Raw genomic sequence first — 18,341 nt, forward strand, 5'->3', positions numbered from 1 at the left:
ACAGGAACAAATTGCAATCACATGCTGATGACATATCGCTATCTATCGCTGCTATTGTGGATTGTTGATTGTTGTTTTTATATCTTGCTTATTTTCTTATTGATTTCGTATTCTGCTGCAATACCCATGTCAAATGAACCTGAACCCAATCATTTGACTCTGTGTACCCGTACATTGATGTAATAAAAGCAATTCTGATTCAGTTCTTAAATCATAACGACATCAAGGATTTTAAAAAGACAGTGTGATCTTTGTGGTTTTTCATAAAATAACACATTCATTTTTATGAACAAGTCTCAAGTCTATGAAAGTGAATTCATCTCCAACACAAGAGAATTGTCTATGAAAAGCATACAAAGATAATTTAATTGTGCAAAAATGCCACATGTAATTTATAGCGCACAGATGGGCCATGAGTCATGGAGTAGACCGACTTAATACAGTCCACAACCAAGAAAACAAATGATACACAAAAGAACATTTCACCAGAGGAAGTGGCAGTATAAATCTCAATTCTCAATAATACTGTAAACAGAAAAGTAATAAACAAACCAATTAACTGTAAGAGATTCACCATGGTGGGCAGCTTCACTCCTCCAGGGCCACATTAGGGTTGGCACCAACACATTCAGTTGAAATAAGCTTGAAATAAACAAGTCACTTTCAACTCAAATCAATTGTGTTAGTGCAAGACTGTGACAACGGTGTTACAACAATGCAGCCTTCCCACCCCAGAGCTACCCACCAGTCTGTACAAGTCATTGAAGATCACGCATCGCCCCTATCCAACCACTTGCTTCAGTTATTTGGCGCCCTCTTGTGGTCACAGTATATCGTTGCCTAGAAGATGGGCCTCCTGACAGCCTGTCCACTCCAACTCTCTGTCCCACTTCCCCCCTCCAGTCACCTGCACCTTCTCTGGATCAAAGCTCCAGTATTGTTGCTCCTTGAAGAAGTACACCTGGCCGTCTGGGCGACTGAGGGCCCCGTTGGCCCCCTGGGGGCCCCCCCGCCAGTCTGCCAGGCTGCGGGGGTAGTAGGACTCTGGTCTCAGGGTTGCCAGGTTGAGCACAAAGTAGCGTTGGCCCTTGAACAGGACCAAATGGCCGAGGCGGGGGTAGTAGAAGGCACAGTCTGGGTGGCCTGGGAGGCCCAGCTCACTGCTGCGCCGTGGGAACCCTGGGTCCAGACCTCTGCTGGAGTAGCGCCACATCCTCCTGCCTACGGAAGAGATGTTACTTCTTTTTATTATTATTATTTTTTTTGAGTGGGGCAGTCCCACTCATATTTTTCATTTTATTGGACAGATACAGTGAAGACAGACAGGAAAGTAAGGAGAAGTGAAGGGAGAGAGGACATGTCAGCAGGGCATGGGCCGGATTCGAACCCATGCCGACATGGGCATATGTGTGCACTGTAGACCGCGGTGCTAGACCACCCCAGGCCACTAGAGATGTTACTTCTGATGATGTCAGAAAGGAAATGTCAATGTTATAGTTAAATATGCAATCATAATCTGGAAAAAAAGCTGTTTATTTCATTTGCTAATCGACTCAACTATAAATGTGACAGCAGCCGGTGAAACCGGGAACAAGTCGCTAATTGATCGGAAATGTTCACACTTTTATTCAGAAAAATTTTAATACATTTCAGCGTTGTTGAATTTTGGTCAGTTGGCGACTTGTTCCCGGTTTCACCGGCTGCTATCACACATGTCAACCTTAAACACTCAATGTCAACCTTGACCAGAGCTTACACTACCTTTGAAAAAGTAAAACCTGCGGTCCCTCTGTGAGTAAGCAGCCGCCTCGATGCCGAGGGGGAGGCCTGGCCAGCGGGCCTGCAGAGGCTGGGCGGAGCTGGCGCGGCCCTCACACGTCACCGTCCAGAACAGACCCCCACGGAACACTAGGATGCCGCCGTCACGGTCTGTAAAAACAGAAAACATGTTTAGGAAAAACAACATGTCAAAGTCAACAAGGCATTCTCTTACCATATCACTTCCTTTCCCAGTAACGGTGAAATCAAGTCAGTATGGCAGATAAGATATGACAATTATGTATGCCTTTTATTTTTCTCATTTCAAATGCACAACATGTACATCCCTAAAATAAGATTTTAAATAAGATTGAAATGATGCTATTTTGGGACATTATGCCTCGCCTGCCCTCATCCACAAGATGGCCCTGCTGACATGCTTTTATACTTATCACTTACCACTTGAGTCTTTAGAAACCATGTGCATACTGTGTCTATAAGGAAAGCAATACATCATCTATGATTAAATCCCTGGAGCAGTTCTTAAATCAAATCTATGATAATAAAAATTTAAAAATAAATAAAAAATAAAAAGGGAACAACACATTAATTCTTCTATAAAATACAGTTGCAGCATGTTGAATGGATGTTGTTGACAATGAGGCAGTAAGAACCAACAATACCAGTCATCGATACTATATCTAACCCTAACCCAGACCCTAACCCTTAACCCTTGAGTTGTGATATTCCATTAACGGTTGTCCTTTCGAGCATGGCCATGCATCTAGTGACCAGTCTTACCCATGGTGATGGCGTCAAAGAAGCCTTTGCAGTATGGAGGTGGAGACGATGCAGCACTCTCTTGGGTCAGCTCCCACCTCTGCAGGGTAGAGCTGAACACATGACCAGGCACCTGGACCACCTGACCACTCTCAGACTTCCCTAAGGAAATTCAGTGACAAAAGCCATGTTTTGAGTCTTAACATTTAATGTCTTAACATTTTAGAAACTATATATGAAATCATTATTTTTTCTCAGTTTCTATTATCTATGACTGATCTACCAGACTGACATTTTACCCAGCACAGCAAGTGTCTATCTGTAACTGTGCATTACCTTTCAGTTCCACAACAAGTTAGTATGAATATAAAAGACACCATATATCAGCAAGCCATATGATTACTGTGTATATTAACGTAATGCAACCACATGGGTGAATCAGTACTTTACTAAGACGTTGACAGTAAAGTTAGCTGTAATTATTTTCTCCTAGAGAACAGACTAACTTTCTCTTAGAGAACAGTCTAACTTTCTCCTAGAGAACAGACTTAACTTTCCAAAGAAACGTTTCAAACACAGACAACAACGTCTCCAAATTGTCTCCAAATGTTGCCCACCCATTCTGTTTGTGAAAGGTTGAGCAAACGTTTGTCTAAAGACCGGTTCAAATCTGCATTCCTTAGGAGAGCAAGACAAAACATGGAAGATTTGTTTGTCTGGCCTCTCCTGTTTCATTGGCTAACTGGAAACATTGGTGGACCGTTTGAATGGAAAAAGACTGATAAACATTTGTTTTCAGCTGCCGGAAGCCTGTCTCTGGGATACAGTGATCCCTGCACATCCCTGGGAGCCAGAATGGAAACATGCGGATGAGGAGGCATGTAATCATGTAAACATGATGAAGATGAGGAGGAGGTATGTAATCATGTAAACATGATGAAGATGAGGAGGAGGTATGTAATCATGTAAACATGAGGAGGATGAGGAGGAGGAGGTATGTGATCATGTAAACATGATGAGGATGAGGAGGTATGTAATCATGTAAACATGATGAGGATTAGGAGGAGGAGGTATGTGATCATGTAAACATGATGAGGATGAGGAGGTATGTAATCATGTAAACATGAGGAGGAGGTATGTAATCATGTAAACATGAGGAGGAGGTATGTAATCATGTAAGGATGAGGAGGTATGTAATCATGTAAACATGAGGAGGATGAGGAGGTATGTAATCATGTAAACATGAGGAGGAGGTATGTAATCATGTAAACATGAGGAGGATGAGGAGGTATGTAATCATGTAAACATGATGAGGATGAGGATGAGGAGGTATGTAATCATGTAAACATGATGAGGATGATGAGGAGGTATGTGATCATGTAAACATGATGAGGATGAGGAGGAGGTATGTAATCATGTAAACATGATGAGGATGAGGAGGTATGTAATCATGTAAACATGATGAGGAGGAGGAGGTATGTAATCATGTAAACATGATGAGGATGAGGAGGAGGAGGTATGTGATCATGTAAACATGATGAGGAGGTATGTAATCATGTAAACATGATGAGGATGAGGAGGTATGTAATCATGTAAACATGAGGAGGATGAGGAGGTATGTTATCATGTAAACATGATGAGGATGAGGAGGTATGTAATCATGTAAACATGATGAGGATGAGGAGGTATGTAATCATGTAAACATGATGAGGATGAGGAGGTATGTAATCATGTAAACATGATGAGGATGAGGAGGTATGTAATCATGTAAACATGATGAGGATGAGGAGGTATGTGATCATGTAAACATGATGAGGAGGAGGAGGAGGAGGTATGTAATCATGTAAACATGAGGAGGATGAGGAGGTATGTAATCATGTAAACATGATGAGGATGAGGAGGAGGTATGTGATCATGTAAACATGATGAGGATGAGGAGGAGGAGGTATGTGATCATGTAAACATGATGAGGATGAGGAGGTATGTAATCATGTAAACATGAGGAGGATGAGGAGGTATGTAATCATGTAAACATGATGAGGATGATGAGGAGGTATGTAATCATATAAACATGATGAGGATGAGGAGGTATGTGATCATGTAAACATGATGAGGATGAGGAGGTATGTAATCATGTAAACATGATGAGGATGAGGAGGTATGTAATCATGTAAACATGATGAGGATGATGAGGAGGTATGTGATCATGTAAACATGATGAGGATGAGGAGGTATGTAATCATGTAAACATGAGGAGGATGAGGAGGCATGCTACAGCAGGGAAGGGCAATCTAACAGTTTGTGCTTAAGTAAGTTTGGTTCATGGGGTAAATATGAAGGTTTTCTTCACAAGATTAGCCACATTTACCACAGATATCAGTTAGTCACAAGGGAAGAGAGTCACATTACTGGTCAGTAACAAGACAAATCGGATGCCAAGACTGTGACAAAACGTTCTGTTGGTATTTGTACAGCAGCTGGTGAAAGCAGGAACAAGTCGGCAACCGACCAAATGTTCTGACTTTTATTCAGAAAAATGTATGATTAAATAAATGTCAACGTGAAAATGAATGACACTCGCTAGTCAAGCCAAAATATTGCAATGCAATGGATTTGGTGAGTAATCCCCACTACTACCTAGTTAGTGTAGAGTAGTGGGGATTACTCACCGAATCGTTTCAAGCATTTAAATGTTTTGGCTTGACTAGCGAGTGTGTCATTGATTTTGAACGTTTACTTTTTATTTTATTTTATGTTTTACATTTTTCTGAATAAGTCCGAACATTTTGATTGGTTTGCAACTTTGCCCACTTTCACCAGCCGCTGTCACATTTTAGTGGAATGTTAGGTAAGCAAGAATTCCCAAATAATTATATTTCAGTTACGCAATACAGTTCAAGGGACAAGGTCTGCTACCTGAAACACAAGATGTGATGAAGAATATTGCCACAGATGATAATGGGTTATTTCCTTATTTCATCCTTATTTCATCCAGTCAGAATCTCAGACCAACAAGTGGGTTTCGTCATGATACCTCCATACGTTTCCAATTCAATCCAGTTTAAGATATGCATTATCGTATTAAAGTCATTTTATTTTGGGGGTTTCTTTTTACAGTTCTTTGATTTTTGTAGATCTGCTGAATTCCATGCATGATACAGTATTTCCCATTCTTCAGATTATTGAAATAAACAAGAGAGAGAAGGGTAGCCTACTTCTCTTGTAGGGTAATCTCTACTGTATTTCGAAATACGGTATGTATCTTATAAATCTTATATATATATTATTTTATTTTTTTTCAGATTTTATCCCTTTTTCACCCAATTTGGTAGCCAATTGAACCCAACCTAGCATCCAATTATCCCCTGCCTATTGCATAGGATCCGCCGCACGACCCCGTGGCCGGCAGTCCCAGAAGAGGCCGCCAGGCAGACTAGCTGACTGGCTCCTCGAGCCCAGCACCGTTATTCCGGCACCCAGGGGGCGGTGTTGCGCGACGGATCCTTGTCCAGAAATACTCCTATACCGCCCTCGGAAGCGGCCGCCCAATATGCCGCTTCCCGTGTGCCTCGGCCATATCTGGATCTGGCGAGCCGGGATACGAACCCCGGCCCCGGTGGGCAGCATGCACTAGTGGCCAGTGCGTAGACCGCTACACCACTATATAAATCTTATCTTAATCGCATCTCTTTCTGAGCAGGATAATCATAGCAGCAACGTTCGCTCTCAAGCACCAGTCGTCAGGGCTGCGTTGCTGCTATGAAGTTCCATTTTGGGGATGTTCTGTTTATTTCAACCATTTGATTTGAAATTGACAAAATAACAAACCAACACTGTTGTCACTCAGAGCTGAGAACATTGTGAGCTTAGAATGATATGGTTCTATCTCCGTTTAGGGTAGTTCAGAGATATTGAGCGTCAAAGTTTTTACATTCCATTATGTTTTGTGAGATGGAACCTTTGTATTATATTAATTACTAACTAAAACTTTTTAACATTTTAAAAATAACACCACACACACAGGCATTACCGTAATAAACACTTAATGGATCAGATTATGTAAAAAACTAAATTTTGACCAAAAATGGAGATAGGACCTTATAATTCTAACGTCACGACATACCATAGAGCTGCTGTACCGCATTGACGTCATCCCAGCTCAGCACGGGAGCCTTCCCCAGCTTCTTGTAGTAGGGGGACATCAGAGCGCGGCGGACCGGCGAGTGTTCCAGGCCCAGCGTGTGGCCGATCTCATGGGCCATCACCATGAACAGGTTGTGACCCTTGTAGCCGTTCAGCGTCCAACGCTCCGCCATGTCAAAGTGGGCCTCGCCTCGACAGGGGAAGAAGGCGTGTGCTAGGGCGCCCCCTGTGGGTCAAACAAATACAACAAAGACTGATTGGTGTCAGGGGGGGGAAACAGGAAACTCTCAGCTGAGTCAGTAAGACGGTGGGGTTACAGAGTCAAAGGTCCCCCGTTCCCCACTTCTACGCTACCTAGGAATTCTGTTTGAACCAGTCAAGAGAGTGATCAGTGTCTGCAAGTAAGGGAATATTATTGCAGAGCTGGAGGATGTTCTGAATGAGATGTTTCACAGTTGAAACAAATGTGCTCTTCGTCTTTTCAAACCGCAGTTTTAAAACACACCCTCCTCTTCCTGAGGATCGCAGAGAGCAATGCTGTATAAACCAACACATTCACTTATCCAATCTGATCAAATCAGTGATTATTTAAAGGAGTCAGGAAGAAAGATTGGGAAGCACTTCTAAAAGTGTTGGAACGAGACCACTGTCTTGTGCTGCCCACCCGGTCCATCGAAAGCATTCCCCGTGCCGTCATCGTGCTCTCCCTTGTAGAAAGCCAGCCGGATGTCCGCTGAGCCCTGGGTCACCTCCCGGAACACCAGGGCGGATACGTTGCTCCACAGCTGGAAGGCGGCATGCACGGCCAGGGCAACCTGACCCCGGGCAAGGTGGTGAGGCCAGTTCACTACCCGGTAAGTCAGGTGACGTTTGTGCCACCTCTCAGCTGTGAAGAAGAGAACGGACTGTGAGTATTGAGGAGGTGATCACATTCAAATGTACAGTGGGGGTGCAAAAATGTGGGCACCCCTGGTTTAAATGTCTGTTACAATTCATCTCCAAGTGATTGAAAGCAAACCTGAACACTAAATGCTACAAAGTTAAACATGACACCTTTCTGCACATTTTAAAGCAAGGTTTCTTTTTATTTTTATTTTTCTGAGTTTTTAAATGATAAAAAAGGAAAAGGGCCCTGTGCAAACATTTGGGAACCCTTTTGGATTATTCTTTGTTACCTTTTGAGAAGATGATTACTAAGGCCCAGACCAAAGTCGTTAGGGCTTCAATGAGTCAGGTGAATAATAATAATAATTCATTAAATGTATATAAGACGCTGTAACGAACAAATATAATTTCAGGGTTGAACTATATTCTGAAGTAACTCCATGCCGTCTAAAGTATCCGACTGTGGTGGCTGTTGTGTCTGGTGTTAAAAACCATGGGTTCCTCTAAACAGTTGTCCAAGGATTACAGAATCAAGATAGTTCACTTCCACCAACAAGGAGAAGGCTACAAAAAACTCTTGCAACGTTTCAAACTACCCATTTCCACTGTCAGAAACATCATCAGAAAATTGAAAATAAATGGAACAATTGAAGTCAAGGCAAGATCTGGAAGGCCAGCTCTGGTGCGAAATGCTCAGAAACCCACATCACTGCAAAAGAGCTGCAAAAAAGAGTAGCAGACACCGGTCTAGTTGTTCACAGGACAACAATACAGCATACCTTAAACAACAAAGACCTACATGGCAGAGTTGCCAGAAAGAAGTCTTTCCTATTACCTCAACACAAAATGAAGCGTCTGAAGTATGCAAAAGAAAACCTTAAGAAACCTGAAGCCTATTGGAACAATGTGCTTTGGACTGACAAAACCCAAAAATAAAAAAACTTTTTGGCCACAACCAAAGAAGGTATTTTTGGAGAAAAAAGGGTGAAGCATTTGTAGAGAAGAACACCTTGCCAACTGTTAAGCATGGAAGTGGATCCATTATGTTTTGGGGTTGTGTAGCAGCTGGGGGCACAGGCCATATTGTGCGGGTGGAAGGAAGAATGGATTCCACCAAATATCAAGACATTCTAGAGTCTAATGTTCGAAGGTCAGTCCAAAAATGTAAGTTGAAGAGAGGTTGGGTATTCCAGCAAGACAATAAGTAAAGAAGTTTGCAACGGTTTTATTTTGAACTATAAAAATGAATCTCTTAGGTAATGTTTATTGCTTTACTGTTGGGGGTCTTACAATACATGGGTTTGACCTGGGAAAAAAGGGGATTCAGGGCAGCACTGACACTATCTCAATGAATGTAAACAACTCATTCAGAAGATATATTCTACTTTGTTACTTTGTGGGATAGGAATGGTTGTCTGAAACATTCAAGAGCTATACTGTACATTTACTGTCCAAACAACTATACATTCTTGCAATGTCTGGTGAGAACGACAAAATAACTTTGTTCCTTGACTGAGGCCCGTTTAAACAAGAGACAACCATGGAGCTAGGTCACCTCACACATACCTCTGATTTGCACTCTGGTTTCTCCCTCTGTTAGAAGCCAGTGTTTTACCATGGCCAAGGTAAGACGAGGTAGTCTTCTTCACCTAAGTGTCATGAACCCATTTATAGAACTTGTGTGAAATCACTCTGAATGGGACAGGGGGACGATCTCACCCTGCTTCTCTGTGCACGTTTACTGCACCTGAACCTAGATTTAGACTAAATAAGAGATTAAATCTTAATCCTTAATTGATTGTTTTACTCAATGTTTACAAGATGTCTGTCAAGCTCATTGGTGAGGCCAGATGGATCCAGTATGATCAACCTACCAGCTGGAGAGGGCTAGCCTCTGCCTTTGCTTCTGCTGGACAGTTTCACTATATAGATGGATGACTACACTGTATATATAACTGTATATATAAGACCAATTTATATATATATATAACATAAAAGAAAATGGACAATAAAGTAATCTACCTCTTCTTCTAATCATGCTCCCCTCTCACTGTGAAGAAAGACACTGAAGGCATTCCTCTTTTGTTCATCATCACAGCCCTGTTAACTACAATCATTTAATTCATGAACAAAACGCTGTCTACAGGACAGAATACTGTAACTCCTCCAATATCCTGTTCAGGTTTAGAGTCTTCGTAAAAAAAAAAAATACATCAGCAAAATAGAATCATTGTGACTGGGTGTACAGTCTAGGTAGTATCGCTCTGAAATGGGTTCGGTTCAGAAGACCGAAACATTTTCTGATTCAGACTTCTCTTGCATTGCGTCTCTTGTATGGAGTCAGAAATGGGCAGTACAAGTCCTGCATTCCTGTAGTATTATGCATTGGCTCTAGGGGCTGTGTGGAATGTCTTCATCATGACCAAGACCTGCACCCTCATCCCCCTCACAGCTCTATTCACCAGGGAGAATGGATCTCTTACACAGGACAGAGACTGGACAGTCTCTGTATGGGCCCACGCAGATGTAGAAGCTTACTTGGGCTTATTGGAGAGTTTCACATATCTAATTTAGGGGAGAGGTTCTCACAGTCATATAGAGATTAGAGAATTCCCTCCAGATAAATAAACGATTAAAAAGGCTGTGTAGGCGGAGGGTTTCATAATATCTTCCTCATTCTGCCTGTGCTTCCTACAGGCAAGTAGAGATAAGGATATTATCTGAAGATACTGGACATACAGTAGGCCTCTGATATTAACCAGGCTGTGGATGCAGGGAATACCACTACAACAACTACTATTACTACTACGTTCCAGAACCAATGCATGTAAAGAAACAAAACAAGCAGAAGAGCTCATATAACTCCTATTTTAGAGACTCTACACTTCCTGTTATGTTCAGAATAGATTTTCAAGATCCTTCTGCTTGTTTATAAAGCTCTCACTGACACAGCACCAGAATATCTGAAAGACCTTTTGCTAGCATATCAGCCCAATGGGGCTCTCAGGTCTTCTGACGCTGCTTTTCTCTGTGTACCACATGTACAAAAGAAGAGATTTGGTGAGGCTGCATTCTCATTTTATGCGCCCAAATTGTGGAATGCACTGCCAGTTTACATTAGGGATGCAACCTCAGCACACATGTTCAAGTCAAGACTAAAAACCCATCTTTTTAATATTGCCTTTAAATGACAAAATAATTAAATTATATAATGATTAAAGCACTTTGAGCTGCAATGTTTGCAGGAAAAGTGCTATACAAATACAAGTGATTATTATTATAAAGGGGCTAAGACCTCAGCATGTGCAGGGAGTACAATGTGATGCCAGTGCACTACCCCCATACAATGTCAAGTGCTTTGAGCATCTATTATTCTCAAAGTGTGTCAAACGGCTACTGCTACAACAGTCACCTAGCAGGCTGTGGCGCTTCTTGCGTGGGTGCTGCCTGCTGTCGACCAAGCCCCCCAGGAAGATGGTGTTGACCCTCTGAGCCCAGGCCCGCTGTCCCCTGGGGTCTTTGACTCCACACCTAGGCACAGCCATCTGGTGCCGGGTGGCGCTGTCCAACCGACCAGTGACTGGCAGATGGGTGAGCCACTGGAACTCCCTGACAGAGGGAAAGATGCAGAGAGATGGATGGAATAGATAGGATATTTGAGGAGACCACATCTATTTGTTTATAAATCTAATTAATGTCTGCTGAGGTAATGTACCTCATCTTGCTCTCCTTCATAAGTGTGGAATGCATGCAGTCGAAATATCAACATAAATAATAGCAGTCATAATACCAATTTCACCTGGGTATATACCACGCTCCGATGAGGACAGATTTTTACATTAGGAAAATTACGGCTTTGTTTTGGTAGTAAAACATAAACATCTGATACTAAAGATAAATCTTTGAAATGAGGCAGGGTTTTCCGTATCCAAACATTGAGTGAACCTGTGAAAGCAGAACAGAGTGCTGCTTGCTTTCCCACTCAAGCACAACTGTGGAATGGGGCACACTTTGGGGGCACTGCTAACGCAATGTCAACACAACACTTATACAAGCGTTTCCACAGATTTGGTATTATGAGAACACAGTCAGTGAAAACACAATGTGAATGTCTAAGACAAGTTGCATTACACCTATTTCAACTACAAATGCATTAAGGTCAACCTTTGACCAAACTTGAAAGTTGTCCTTTTGTATAGTTGAAGTGCCCCATTTGTTGAATGGCACTCCTCCAACTGTACCTGAGAGCTGTGTTGACGTCCACCTCATTGTGCATGTGATCCTCCTCCTCTAGGTAGCCATACGTCTCCAGAAAATGCTACATAGGCAAACAGAACAAACAACATGGAGGTTTACAGAATAAACTCTGGGCAACTTGCTCTACCATTTCACATTCACATCAAATGTACTCATATACATTTTATGTAGGCCTATATTCATATATAAGTACCGTATATTCGCACATACAGATAATTTACTTGATGTGGTATGCTTGGTGCATAGGACATAAAGATAAAAAACAACAATATAATAAAACAACAATATATAGACATCTGGCCTAGACGAGAGAGATGAAAGCAACGGTCTAGCATGAACAACTGATGTAAATGAAGGGTCTAATCAGAGTTGGGGGGGGCTTAGCAGAGCAGATGCTAATACCACAGATGCTAATACCACAAATGCCACAGGGAGGTTTCTCACCACTGATGTTGTGGTGAGCTAAACAGCCCATCATCTTATTCCCCTGAGGACCAATCGTGCTGTTCCCATGCCCAGCTGGAGGCAGGCATAGTGCATTGTGGGATGTGCTGGGGTGTTCTGGTCTTCACTAGCAGCTCGGCGACGGGCGTCACTCCCCTGGGCTATCTTAATGGTTTCCAAATGGAAACCAGCCAGCACAGCTGTGTAGAGGGAGCGGAGCGACTGCTCTGTGTTTACTCTAACTCTAATTCTGACCATTAGCTCATCCGCAGACAACGGTCCAATGCATAGAACCATACAGGGTTGCCTGGGTACTTATATTTTCATAACAGCTCTAGGGGCTTATCTGAAGTTAATATTCATCTCAAAGTCATCAAATAATTGCTTGATAAGAGACTTCCAATGTTGTCATGTATGGTAGCGGAGATCAGGTACTGTAGTCATGCTACATAGGTTTTCCCTGAGGGTCACGTCCTATCTGGGGTAGTGATCAAGGAGTAGTTCAAGAAGTGATTTGGCTGAGAGCAGTTAGAAGAGTTACAAGTTCATTGTCCCTGTTTAAAATACTTTGAGTATTTTATGGGTTTATAATGGTTTAAGAGAATGGAGCAATTAGCTTTGACGTTTCAAAGCCAAACCACAGGGAGCTTAGAGCAACTTGTTGATCAAAAAGCACCATAAAAGGAATGACAGCAGAGTGAGACTGGGACCAACATTTTATGATACAATGTGGACATAAAGAACTACCCATTAAATGGTGATTCTATAAGGATCACACAGACTATGAGAAGAACCAAATATGGAAATTTTCCCATGCTTTCAAAAAACAGTGCAATGTCCAAACTGGGAATGTGCTCTGAAGTAATGCGGGACATGACTTGTTTGGTAGAAACGTTCCAAAGCAATATGTAGTTTAGCTTGGTTCAGAGTTTGCCTCTTCACATGCTTTAACAAGTTGAAGGTGCTTCGATGGAAAAGATGCTTGAATTCCTTCTTTTTTTCGGGAGAGGCTTAAAATTCCAGTACCCCAGTCTTATACCAGCACAATGACTCTTTGACTTGATTTTTCACATTGTATGGGGTGAAGGTCAAATGGAATAGAAAGGTCATGAGGTCAAGCTCGAATGCCAATGGACAACAGAATAATCAATCTGCAGTTGACATTCAGGGTGTTAAATCAATTGGATTTTTGCAAACTGGGAATAAATCAAAAGGACAGTCCGACAGATCAACTGACACTCCTCCTATTTTCAATTGAAAACAGTACAAATACAATATATTTAATGTTTTACCTTATCAACTTTATTGACCTTTGTAAATATATGCTTATTCTGGGACAGAGGCTGGGAAAAGACTGGGAAAGTTGAGGAATGCTAAAAAAAAAAAACCTGTTTGGAACATTCCACAGGTAAACAGGTTAATTGGAAACAGGTGAGTGTCATGATTGGCATAAAAGGAGCATCTCTGAAAGGCTCAGTAGTTCACAAGCCAGGATGGGGAGAGGTTCACCACTTTGTGAACAACTGTGTGGGCAAATAGTCCAACAATTTAAGAACCACTTTTCTCAACATACAATTGCAAGGAATTTAGGGATTGCACCATCTACAGTCCATAATATCATCAAAATATTCAGAGAATCTGAGAAATCTCTGCCCGTAAGGGGCAAGGCCGAAAACCAACATTGAATGCCTGTGACCTTCGACCCCTCAGGCGACACTGCATTAAAATCCGACATCATTCTGTAATAGATATTACCATATGGGCTCGGGAACACTTCAGAAAACCATTGTCAGTTAACACAGTTCGTTGCTGCATCTACAAATGCAAGTTAAGACTACCATGCAAAACGAAAGCTATATATCAACAACATCCGGAAATGCTGCAGGCTTCTCTGGGCCCCAGCTCATCTGAGATGGACTGACGCAAAGTGGAAAAGTGTGCTGTAGTCTGAGTCCACATTTTAAATTGTTTTGGGAAATCATGGACGTTGTGTCCTCCAGGCTAAAGAGGAAAAGGACCATCCTGATTGTTATCAGTGCTCAAGTTCAAAAGCCAGCATCTGTAATGGTATGGGGGTGTGTTAGTGCACATGGGTAACTTGCACATCTGGAAAGGCACTTTTAATGCTGAACAGTACATACAGGTTTTGGAGCAACAAATGCTGCGATCCAGGCGATGTCTTTTTCAGGGACGTCCCTGCTGCTTATTTCAGCAAGACAATGCCAAGCCACATTCTCCACGTGTTACAACAGTGTGGCTTCTTAGTAAAAGATTGCGGGTACTAGATACTAGAATAGAACCCGAACTGTTGAGCAACTGAAGTCGTACATCAAGCAAGAATGGGAAAGAATTCCGCTTTCAAAACTTCAACAATTAGTGTCCTCAGTTCCCAAACGCTTGCTGAGTGTCGTTAAAAGGAAAGGTGGGGCGCTTAGGTGGCGTAGCGGGTTAAGCGTTGTCCCCGGTTCGATTCCGGCCGTGGACATATCCTGCATGTCATCCCTCCTCTCTCTCTCACCCATCCTTCCTGTCTAAATCTCTACTATATCTGTCAATAAAAATGAAAAATATGAGTGGGACTGCCCCACTCAGAAAAGAAAAAAAAAGGAAAGGTGATGTAACAGTGGTAAACATGCCCCTGTTGAAGGCATCAAATTCAGAATGAGTGTATATTTACAAAAAAACTATAAAGTTGATCAATTTGAACATTAAATATATTGTCTTTGTACCGTATTCAATTGAATATAGGTCAAAAAGGATTTGCAAATCATTGTATTCTGTTTTTATTTACATTTTACACAGCGGGGAATCGGGGTTGTATATTATGTGTGTGTTTCCCTAAAGTAAAGGTACACACAGGCATCCGAGAGGCACTGGTCACCATTGGGTTATGGCTCCTCTATATTCTGACCCTACGTCACACTGATCAGGTGGTTGGGGTTAACTGTGTGATGCCTGACCCAGGGTAAAAAAAATAATAAATCTTCCTTCCTCTAGCATTTTTTTACTGCCAATGGCCTCTGGCCAGAGCATTTACTTTTTCTTGCGATGACTGATGGATAGATGATTCACTTACTTAGACAAATGTATTTGTTGTAAGTCTCTTTGGATAAAGACGTCTGCTTAATGTCTAAAATGTAAATGTAATAAAGGCTGACCCAGGGCCACAGAGGGTGTCATGTTGTGTTGGTGTTAACTCTGAGACCAGAGAGCAGGCAGGAATCCAGAGAGCAGCCTTCAGTCAGGGAGGCCAGGAGAGCTGAGGTCAGCGACAATACTGGGATTTGTGTGCAAAGTCCCACTCCCTTCCTAGCATGGGTGGGAATGTTATTCTTTGTCAGAAAAGGCAAAACAAGTGGGACCATTATTGTTGGTCATTGTTTCGAAATGAATCTAAAGTGGATCTCATGTTATTGACATGAAGACCCATTAAGCATTATACTTAAATCAAAGAAATAAAGAAAGAGTATGTAGTGGGGGATTTTAAGATTACTACAGTTTATGTAACGATTGATCCATATTTACCTGACCAGCTGATGTTTAGGGCCAGAATGTCATTGACAACAGTGTCCGCTGACACCACAGGGACTGATGAAGATAAATGTACAGGATGCTGTATGCGGCAATATCTTTTGATAGTAATTGACGTAGGGTGAATTCGGGTGGTCTGGGACATCGGGTAATGTAGGACACCTAAACACCAGTGTGTTTATTTCCTGTTCTAACAAGTCAATTCCATTGGTTTAGTTTATTCCTACTAGACACACTGGAGCTTAGGTGTTCCACGTTACACATGTCCCAGATTACCCGAATTCACCCTAGCTACGGAGTGTATCATCAACACTGCAGGCAATCACATGCACAAACACACACACCTATTGGAGCTTTGATCACTCTGCTCTGACGCTCGGTATTGTTGCTACTTGATTGCAACAAGCTTATTGATTGATCATACCTGCTGCTGCTGTTGCTCATTCCTCTACCTGAGATCCAACGAGAACAGAGTAGACTGGATTTCAAATGACACACGGTAGGCTACAGGTGGGACACACATTCGCATGTAGAACTTTCATTTTCTCAAAGCACAAGCTTTTATTCCAGCCCCGCGAATACAATGGCGTCAATGAATTGTAGTCAACCATAGATATATTATGATGACATTTGAACACTAAATAGTGTTAGAGGTAAGTCGTATGCATCGTTCATTGCATCATAACTCACCTCAGCACCGTCCTCCGGTGGGCGCGTGAGGCTGGACACAGGTGAGCCGACCGTTAACTTCGGTGGGGTGAGCAGCGCGAGCGCGAAAGACAGCGAAAAGGTCCGCAACTGATAAGAAGGTAGAATACTCATCCTGCTCAAAACGCACATCGAAATCCCACACTTACCCACTTTCAATACATTCCATATTTATTTTAGACATAGGATACTACGCGGTTTACTTGGTCGAGATTACATCCATCGTTTGTCCGTTCGTGGCTGTCAACTTTCACCATGCATACACACAGACCGCCTAGTAGCCTACACAGCACTGGATGGGTGTGACTTGTTCCATTATTAAGCTATGGGTCAAAGACTGAAAGAGACGTAGGCCTATAAAGTAATCATCATACATCTATGGTTGATTATGTTGTAACAGTAAATTATAATTATAGCCTGATGCATGCTGCAAAGTCTGTGTTGCGCCCACTAGACTCTGTCTACCATTCTGCATGGTACTCCACACACCATTGCAACCCATACAGTTTATCTGGTTGGTCACCACTATCAATACGTATACAGCATTACTGGTTTATTTTCATTTATAAAGCAGTGATTGGATTGTTACCATCTTACTTATTAGTTTTTTCAATGGCAGTAAACAATAGATATAACCTCAGGTCGAATAACAGCATTCTTTTTAATGTGCCAAATGTTGTTGAATACGCCAATAAAGATGTATATTTATGTAGGCCTATTGGGGAGCATAGGGAGCATCTGTTCAACACAACATTAATAAACACGTTTTTTGATTTGGGTAATGGCCATGGGGTGATGTTGAGTTATACCTCAGCGCCATCATGAGGCGGATACATTAACTGCTACAGAACAGAGTCTTGACTGAAAACTAGTACTTGATAGGGTGGCCAAATTCAAGTATGTTCACACTGGGCAGTAAATAGCCTAAACCTATCAATGTTACATTGAGCTGAGAGATTGGAATTTGAATGACAGTCATCCAATGCGCAGTAATCATATATTTATTTATTTTAATTGTCCTGCCTAATCTTTAACGGCATCAGCCGCCACTGTTCTTCTTTCATGTGCATCCTGGCTCCTTCAGTGACCTCTGACTTCCAGACCACTGTGACCTCCTCACCTGGGTCCTTCAGTGATCTCTGACCTCCAGACCACTGTGACCTCCTCACCTGGGTCCTTCAGTGACCTCTGACCTCCAGACCACAGTGACCTCCTCACCTGGATCCACCGCACCTGCGTAGGCTGCTCAGGTTGTTGTTCCCCTTCTCCCCAAGCGTTACCAAAACCCTGCTCAGCGGGCTCACCCTGGTGCCTAACCCTAAGGGTTAGGGTTAGGCACCAGGGTGAGCCCGCTCAACGCCATAGTTGCCTATAAATGGTCACTGAAACACCCGACAGAACGGCAAAAAAAAGAAATTTCACCTAGTCAATTTATGCACAATAGTTCCGTGCAACGAACACGTCATAACAATATGAAACTTCTCTTGTCTATCTGCCAGACTATAGTTAATATATACGTATATAATATCTATGTGCCATGGAATCAGTTTAAACGTAATTCGTCCTACTAATCACCTTATTATTTATGATAATACATTTCATAACATCCAAGTATTGTAATAATTACAGATCCAATTAAATGATTCCCGATGAAACTGTACAACATATTATTTGAGGGGTTGTTTTGCAAAAACAGATATCTCCCTTTGTATTTATTATCCTAAATCATGTTTTTTCTTTTAGATTAGATTAGATTTAACCTTATTGACATTGACAAGTACTAAGACATGGAAAGGCAATTCATCATCTAACCAGATGCGTTGTAGAAAAGCCAT

The 18,341-nt window shown here is 42.0% G+C and overlaps 1 protein-coding gene across 1 annotated transcript; it reads right to left on the reverse strand.

Annotated features, from left to right (window-relative positions):
- Positions 1-823: 823 nt before the first annotated feature.
- Positions 824-18,341, reverse strand: LOC308155928 (matrix metalloproteinase-28-like; the record flags this gene model as incomplete). Its single annotated transcript, XM_080529293.1, has 10 exons — positions 824-1,221; positions 1,762-1,929; positions 2,560-2,700; positions 6,662-6,907; positions 7,346-7,567; positions 10,979-11,175; positions 11,808-11,884; positions 16,489-16,621; positions 17,627-17,824; positions 18,319-18,341. 10 exons carry the CDS (start codon positions 18,339-18,341, stop codon positions 824-826), a joined length of 1,803 nt encoding a protein of 600 aa, XP_080385419.1.

This window comes from Nansenia antarctica (assembly GCF_963989245.1).
Source record: "Nansenia antarctica genome assembly, chromosome: 4".
Lineage (NCBI taxonomy): Eukaryota > Metazoa > Chordata > Actinopteri > Argentiniformes > Microstomatidae > Nansenia > Nansenia antarctica.